Source organism: Mus pahari, chromosome 3 (genome assembly GCF_900095145.1).
Source record: "Mus pahari chromosome 3, PAHARI_EIJ_v1.1, whole genome shotgun sequence".
Lineage (NCBI taxonomy): Eukaryota > Metazoa > Chordata > Mammalia > Rodentia > Muridae > Mus > Mus pahari.
In genome coordinates, this window is record NC_034592.1 from 12,926,280 (window position 1) to 12,934,486 (window position 8,207).

At 52.0% G+C, this 8,207-nt stretch overlaps 1 protein-coding gene across 1 annotated transcript; it reads left to right on the plus strand.

Annotated features, from left to right (window-relative positions):
- The first annotated feature begins 3,303 nt into the window (after positions 1-3,303).
- On the plus strand, positions 3,304-5,473 carry LOC110317470 (vomeronasal secretory protein 1). The gene is made up of 6 exons (XM_021191916.1): positions 3,304-3,408; positions 3,771-3,892; positions 4,064-4,134; positions 4,354-4,464; positions 5,170-5,271; positions 5,448-5,473. Exons 1-6 carry the CDS (start codon positions 3,304-3,306, stop codon positions 5,471-5,473), a joined length of 537 nt encoding a protein of 178 aa, XP_021047575.1.
- The last annotated feature ends 2,734 nt before the right edge of the window (positions 5,474-8,207 follow it).

The following is an 8,207-nucleotide window of genomic DNA, read 5'->3' on the forward strand; positions in this document are numbered from 1 at the left end:
TGTGTGTGTGTGTGTGTGTGTGTGTGTGTGTGTGTGTGTGTGTGTGTGTGTGTAGGCCAGAAGACATCCTTAAGTGTCAGTCCTTAGGTGCCCATCTTTTGTTTGAAACAATGTCTCTCTCTGGCCTGGAACTTTGCTAGACTAGGCTAGATTAGCTGATCAGTGATCTCCAGGGATCCACCTGTCTGCCTCTCTTCTGACTATTGTCCAGATCACTTGTCCCTAGGCCTTGCTTTTACAAGGCTTCAAATATATGAGGCAAGGACTTTATCAAATGAGACAGCTCCCATATCTTTTCTTGCCTTTTTCATTTTTATTACATTGCATTTATTGTGTGAGGGGTTGTGCTGTGGCACACCAGTGGCAGTCAGAGGACAACTTCCAGCAGTCAGTTCTTGCCTACGATATGCCTCCCATCGAACAAACTCTGGTTGTCAGGTTTGATGCCAAATGCATTTACCCAGTGAGTCGTCCTGCCAACCCCTGAAGAAGTCTTTTATTGAACATACTGTTGAAACATAAGACAGCAGGCACTGCAGGCACAGCAGGGCAGCACAGCAAGGGACCTCTTAGCTCACAAAGGGAGCGCAACAATCCACCAATACCCGTCATAGCAAATGGTCACACACGTTAAGGGCTGTATTCGTCCTAGGCAGAGAACTCTTCCTCTGTACCAGGCATGACTCTCCCCATCCTGGGCCACCAGGAAAGCTGCTCTTCCTCTGGCTGGGGTAAATGTGGTTGGAGGAAAAGTCTGGCATCAACTGCTCCAAACAGGCATAGGTAGGACCTCGCCTCCTGGAGCCAGCGTTGTGGTTTATCAACAAGCTGCAGCAATTGTTGAGTAGCTTCCTCAACAATTGAGTCTGGCTGGCTGCTTGATTGAGTCTTTTATTCAAGGCAGGCAGGATACCAGGAAGAGTCTAACAGCTGTCAATTAGGGAGGTAAATCACCACCTCCCAACATTTTCACAGAAAAATTAACATCAGAAGGTGTGTTTATATTAGTAACTTTCCACTAACATTAACAGTGATACAAACAATATTCAGCAGTGCTTGACATCGGTGAAGAATCCCCTAATCTGCCTCAGTATCTCTGGTGCCATGCCTGATTCAGCTTAGAAGATCTGAGCCTGGAGTTAACTAAGGCTCAGAGTGATCATGGAACTGTGTTGATCCATGCAAAAGGCAGGTCTATGGTGGCCTATGTTAGGGGACACTTAGTCCACTCTATTCAGTGTGGGGTCCACAGAATTAGTAAGGTTCTGAAGTCCCCACCTACACTGACCACGAAGGCTACCACCCATGACAGGAATCTCTCAGTGCCCTCGGCCCCACATGTCTCTGAGTCTCCTTTCTGCTCTGGAAACTGCAGTTCTGCTTCCTTTATGAACCTTAGGTCAGGGCAGATGGGGATAAAAGTGTCTATAGCTTTCTAGTGTTCCTGTCTTCATTGTATGTGCAAGGGACATTAAGACATTGCCTGTCCCTCTGCGACCTGCTGGGTCTTAACTGAAGCCTCCCTCACACTGACCCTACTGAGCAATGAACAAAAATGCACCTTGGTCCTTGACAAAGGGGTCCTTGTCAAGGGGGTCCTTGACACCCTTCAGATGTCCTTGAGTATTTGGTTCACAACAACAGGGCAGCCATGGAGGGCTTTCGGGGATCCAGACAAACACCTGTTCTCTCAAGTTTCAGCAGTAGGCAGGGCGCCTGTCTGTCACCAGAAGGTCAACACAAAAGGGTTGCCAGAGACTTCCACTCAGGAGATTGGGACCCAGCCCGACAGGTGTTGACCTGGTGCCTTCCTACCTGGAAGGGCAGGGGTTGCTCAGCTGAACTTCCTATAGGATAATGACTAGGTCAAGCTACCACCTTGGGTTCTGAGCCCTAAGGGCAATGAGAGCACGCAGATCACAAACCCTGGGGCCAGGGACACAGAGACACCTTTGGGAAGAGGCTGCATCCCATGCTGGGTCAGGCTGGGGTCCCAGGACAGACAACCAAGCCAGGAGTCTCTATTGCCCAAGTCAAGAGAGCGTGACTGCTCTCAGAGACCCGGAGAACTTTGGTGCAGAGGCCATACAGTGAAGGCCACCCAAAGCAGGCTGACTCATTTGTGCTAAAGGCACAGACGCAGACAGTAGGAACAGCCTGGGACATGGGAGCTGCAGGATTAAAAGGGTCAGGAGCAGGTGAGAGCAGCCAAGAGAGTCCTTGTGAGTGCGATGGTGACTATGGCCTGGGTCCCCTATCTCAGAACCTATGTTCTGCCAACCTGTGAGGGCAAATAGAAACCATGGAGAACTGTCGAGAGATGTTCAGGTGCAGAAGGGCTGACTGCTGGCCTCATGACAATGTGGTTCAAAGACTGTGAGCTCTTTTGGACATTGAGGCCTTGCTTCAGAGATTAAAGTCTCAACTGAAATAGGCAAGAACTAGGGTGGCCTAAATCGTCTGACAAGAGTCCTTGTCACAGGCACTCAGAAGGGCTTCAGGGCTAAGGAGAGGCTAGGTGAAGACAGGCAGAACTTGGGTAAGGAAACCACAGGAAGAGAGTTATGGTAGCTGCCAATCATCCAGGGGCCTCCACAGAGCCTGGGGAGTGTGGCTCTGGCCTGCCCAGCCTTCACACTCAACCTCTGGCCTCCATGGCCAAGGGGAACAACTGTTGGTGTTGAAGACCTGGCTGGAGGTGGTTTGTGAGAGCAGCCTCAGGAAGCTCCTGCCAGTGCTCTGAGGATGAGAAAGCCAGGAAGGGGAAGGCATGGAGAGCGTTTCTAAAAGGTCAACCCAATGACCAGGCTGAGCCCCGAGTTGAACAACTGGGCCCTGCAGGACACCCTTGGACAAAGTTCCCAACAGAACATTGAGTGCTGGCCTCAAGGGGGTGAGTTGATACTCATAAGGCAGAGTGCATCTGAAGTCCTGCTCTCTCTCCATTCTGACCCCCTCCCCAGTGACTGCTGGGTGGTCCTTGCAGTTGTCCAGATTCCAACAACAGATCAGACTGTGTGGATCACATGGCCTTTCCTCCGAGTTCCCAATTGTCCCTCAGCTTCTTTGGACTCTGAACAGTGGCTGCCACTCCAATCAATGGTCTTGATTTCTTGAAGTCTTAACAAGCTGTTATACAAAACACTGATTTTCCTCTTGCCAGCTGGCTGTGAACATAACTCAGAAGGACTTGGTCCTCTCTGCCAAGTTCCCCAAGGACCCTGCATGGGTCTGTATAAAGAGCAATCAAGTGAGGGGCCAGTATAGACTCTCCTGTTCCTGCTACCTGTTGGTTGGCTGTGAATGCAGACCCTAGAGATGAGGGCTCTGCTCCTGACCATTGGCTTCTATCTGGTTGCTGTCCTGCAGGCCCAGGACTCTTCATTCCTTGCTTTCAATAATGAGAATGTGAGTCAGGTCTAGGCCACAGGGTAGTCTTAGCTTTTACTGGTGCAGAAAGAGCAGGGTTCTGGATTCTGGGTGGATCCCAATCTAACCTGTGTCACAGGCTGTAACTAAAGAGAATAGACTAATTTGGAGTTAACAGATCCCCATGCATGTTCAGGCCTCCCTGTGCTCAGGGGTGCAGTTTGAGTGTGTGTGCTAGCAAAAGGCCCTGGTACACTTGGAGTAAGCAGATCCTGATCATGTGAGCTTTCTATGTTTTGGTGGTGGAATAGAATGGGCAGATATGAATGGTAGCTGGAGGGTGAATATTTCACAGGGAGGGTGATCAGGCATTAGGCAAAGAGAAAATTTCATCTTTTTAGTTTTCCGGAAAGTGGTTCCTGAAGGTCTTGGTGTCAGAAGACGATATCCCAATAAACAAGGTCTCTCCCATGCTTATCTTGGTGCTGAGCAATGGAGACATGGAGCTTTCTATCACACATATGTGAGTGACTGTGGCTCCCATGGTTGGTTGGTCTCTTACCTGGCCCATTACTTCTCAGTGAGTAGTTTTAAAGGCCCCCCCTGACTTGGAAGGACTACAGCAGTGGGTTGCAGAGGGAGGACCCCAGTCAGCATGAGATGAGGGCCACTGCCAAACCATTTCTGATTCCAGGATCTATGGCCAGTGTCTTGAAGTGAACACCATCTTGGAGAAAACAGATGTGCCTGGCCAGTACCTTGCCTGTAAGTGTTATCAGCCCAGGGATGGATGGCTGGCAGCCCGTAGAAGGGAGAGTCTCCTGCCAAGCCCCACCCCTAAGAGGGATCACAGAGTCCTGGGAACCCTAGACCTTGGCTCTCAGGCTACTGTAGTCACTTAGAATCTGTGACTAGAAGCTGAGGTGACAGAAGAGGGACCCAGGTAGTTGTAAGCTAACCTTACTCTTTCCGGGGTCTCCACAGTTGAGGGTAAGACCCACCTGCAGGTGCAGCTGTCTTCTGTGAAGGGACACTACATGCTCCACTGTGATGGGGAGATAGAGGGGATGAGCTTCACAATGACACAGCTCATAGGTAAGTTTCCACCACCTCAAGCTCAGCACACCCATGCCCACCCCATCATTCCTCCAGATGCCACCCCCCACGAGAGGAGCAGCTTTCCTCATGGGCAGGGAACAGTGCTGCTGTTGGCCAGAACTACCTTGCTGAGCCAAGCCTGGCAGATACCATCCAAGACAGAGGAAGACATGCCTCCTGACCACAGACGCTGTTAGTGAGGCTTTGTGGAATCTCATGGTGTCATGTAGGGTTTAGAACACAAGGACAGTTGTTGTGATCATAAAAGAGAAAGAGCTATAAGAATATGTTCTGGCAGTGTGTGGGGGAAGGAGGTGCCTCAGTAGGCCCATGCCAAGGCATCCCCCTCCCCCTGAGGAACCACACACACAGGTATAGAATAGTTTATTTAGGGAGGGAGTAGAGGCAGAGAAAGGCCGAGAGAGGGAGAGAGTAGAGAAGTAGAGGCCGGCCATGGAGAGGGCAAGAGGTGTCTTGACTGAAGACTTCTCAGTCCAGGGGCCTTTTAGGTCAGGAGTAAGATGTTACAGGCCTCTGCTGGAAGGTTTCTGGTTTCCAGGGTCCTTTGGTGGCTCAGATGCCACGCTGAGCGATAATTTTCCATACCACCTCTTCTGCCCTTGAGTCCACGAGGAAGCACCTGGTGCTGGGCTCCTGTCTTTGTGGCAAACCTCCCTCTGCTCTCCCATCCATCTTCCACAGGTAGGGACCCCCAGGAAAATTTGGAGGCCTTGGAGGAATTTAAGGAGTTCACACGGATAAAGGGACTTGAACCAGAGAACCTGGTCATACTCGAGCAGATGGGTGAGAACATATGTAACCCATGTCCCCCTCTCTCCCTGTGACTCTGTCACTCTCACGTCCCCTGCCCCCAACACGGACAGTGTGGTCCCTGCTCCAGGTCTTGTTCATGGGAAGATAAGAGCCATAGACTCTTGTCCGGGCTTCATTCTTATATATGGGTTTTCTGCTTCCTACAGAAAAATGTGAGCCGGAGAGTTTCTAAGGTAAGTGACCCTTTTAACAAAGAAAAACCTTGATATTCAGTTGGGCCTCAGGGTCCACCTGGAAGCCTCATTTGCAGCCAGGAACTTCTCAGGTTCCTGAGAACCCCATGTTCCCTGCACTTCATTCCTGGGTCATTGCCTTCCCGATTCCGTCAGTGGGATATGCTGGGATACATTGGGCTACACTGCCAAGTTACCACCCATCCAGCAAGTGCTTTGTCCTTCTTAGCCTCCTTCTGGGCTTCTGGGAACTTCCTACGGGCTGGTGTGCACATACCATGAATCTGCTCTGGATGACATGAGGGCACTTTGATCATGGAGCAGAAGGTCCTGGGCCCTGGGTGAGGAAGGCCAGGGACAAATGGAGTCTCTTTTCAGCCACACCCTTGCCTGGCCACCACTGCATGGACAGAGCTTTTCTGGGGGAGCTCAGCAGAAGGGAATCCCTTGTTCAGTACTGGCTACCTCTGCTTCCTTTCGAACCTGTGATGCTATCCCAAAGCATCTGCCATTCCCACATCCCACCACAACCGGTCAGTCACAGTACCCTGCTTGTCTCACAAACTCTCCTCTTTAGAGCATGATGGCCCAAGGCTCCAAAGCCGCCCAAGGGAGTGAGTGCCGCCAGAATCTCGGTCCTGTAGGAGGTGGAAAGAGTGGCCTGCTGGATCCTCTGACTCCCCCTCTCTCTCCCCTCGCCCCAGCTTCTCAATAAAGAGCTTCAGCAGTCCCTGGTGACTCTGCCTGTGCATGTGGCCCCTTGGGAAGTGTTTAGGTGAGATGGAAGTTCCCAACCTTTCTTGGGGTAGGCATAGAAGTTGGAGACTGTGCAGGTCCCCGACCCCTGAGATCCTTCTGTGGGTACGTCACCCCAAAGCCCAGCTTTTAAGCCATCAGTGAGATGAGGAGGAAGCCCACAACAATGACAGGGTGGGACTCCAAGCCACAGCTGAACACCCACAGAGCCCGTGTACAGGTGGGCACCACCTGGGGACTATGGCAGGAATGAGACCAGGGCACAGGCCCAGCAGGACAGACAGTAGGACACTGAGAATTTGTTTCCATGGGTAGGGGACACTGTTGGGATCTCTCTCTCTCTCTCTCTCTCTCTCTCTCTCTCTCTCTCTCTCTCTCTCTCTGCAAGCTGGAGAAACATAGGGTCTGTGGAGAAAGAATCAGCTCCAAGAGCAACCTTGCTAGAGCATTCCTATGCCATTCAATGCTATTTCTCAGGTCATTCTGAGACTTTGCTCTGAGTGGCCTGAGGGGCCAGCTAGGGCTCAAGTCTCCCTCTCCCTCTCCCTCTCCCTCTCCCTCTCCCTCTCCCTCCTTTCCCATGGGGAGGAGGGTGAGAATCCAGCCATTTCTTTTTAATCTGTGGACCCTCCTGCCCAAACTTCTGTAGCCCCAGGTACATTGTCACTGGTGGGGATTACCAGCATCCCGAGGCCTCTACTACAGACTTCTGAGGTTCATATAGTTTTGTGACTTCCCTGAGGAAGACGTGCTCAGTGTCTTCCATGGGCAGGGCTCACCACTGAAGTGTTGGACAATCAATCTTTGTTTTGAAAACACCAGCTTTATGGCAATTTCCAGAAAACTGACATAGGTGGCCTGTGTACACACACTCTTGTGAGCAAACTGATGCATAGGTGTGGGCACACATGTACACAGACATACATATACACTCACATGACCACATGTGCGGATAGGTATAGAATGCTGCCCTTCATCAAGGAAAGGGCCTGAGTGCCACGCCTGGAGTTGGAAGGTCTGGGAAGATGGCCTGGTATAGGAACTCTGTTTCTGGGGACCAGGGCCTGGGCATGTCATGGGCAGGAGCGCAGCAGCACTTCCCACACTGATAGTATTCTCCCTCTGACAAGAGTTCGACAGGTTGTCTCTGTCTAATCATGAGGTCCAAAGAAAACTGACATCATCTCCCACTGACGTCATCTCCCATGCAGACAGCTAGAGCTTCTCTGTGTGTGGTGGGGGGGGTAGGATGCTGCCCCCCAAAGCCTCCTTCAGGAGTTAAACAGACTCAGGAGGCCAGAGAGCAGAGTGGCCATGAAGAGCATGTGTGGGTTCCTGCTAGCTGCAGAGCTACAGCCCATTCTAAGGAGGGTCAGCGGAACATGAGCAAGAACAGGCCACCTCAGAAGAGGTGAGACTCTGACAGTGGGCTGCGCTGAGGTCAGACCCTGATGATCAGAGCTCTAGGGTTAAGGGGATCCTGCATCCGCCCTGCACAGGGCTTGGGCCGCTCGGAGAAGCAGGGCTTGGGAGTTTTCAGTGAGCTTACCATTCACGCTGCCGCTGGGAGGGTGTCGGGGTATGGGACACCACTCTGGGGGTGGGGGGAGCGCAATCTGAGGTCCCAGGGACAGCCAGAGCTGGCTCAGGCATCTCCAGACTTGCACAGAGGCCCGGGCATCTGGTTCTCAGGCTCTTGGGCACCCAGGTGCCGCTGGATGTCGCAGAAGAGCTGAGAACAGAGTTGGGGCCCGAGGGCTGGATCTAACCCAGGACCGAAGGGGAAAAGAGGGGAGAGCTCTGGTTGGGTCCCTCGGGGAGGAGAGTCCTTGGCTTGTTCGGCCAGTGGCTTGGCTTGGTGGAGGCTGTGGCTGGGAGCACTGAGGGGCCTCCTGTGGGAGATTAGAGACCTTCTCCATTGCTCCCCACTGCGGATCCTGATGAAAAGAGGCAGCCCATGGTTTTAAGGCATTTATT

What these genes read in the sequence shown, in the direction of transcription:
- LOC110317470 (XM_021191916.1), top strand. Translation starts at nt 3,304, where the DNA reads ATGCAGACCCTAGAGATGAGGGCTCTGCTCCTGACCATTGGCTTCTAT. An exon ending in GAGCTTTCTATCACACATAT is followed by an intron (nt 3,893 to 4,063) that starts GTGAGTGACTGT and finishes TTCTGATTCCAG; the next exon opens with GATCTATGGCCAGTGTCTTG. An exon ending in GGTCATACTCGAGCAGATGG is followed by an intron (nt 5,272 to 5,447) that starts GTGAGAACATAT and finishes TGCTTCCTACAG; the next exon opens with AAAAATGTGAGCCGGAGAGT.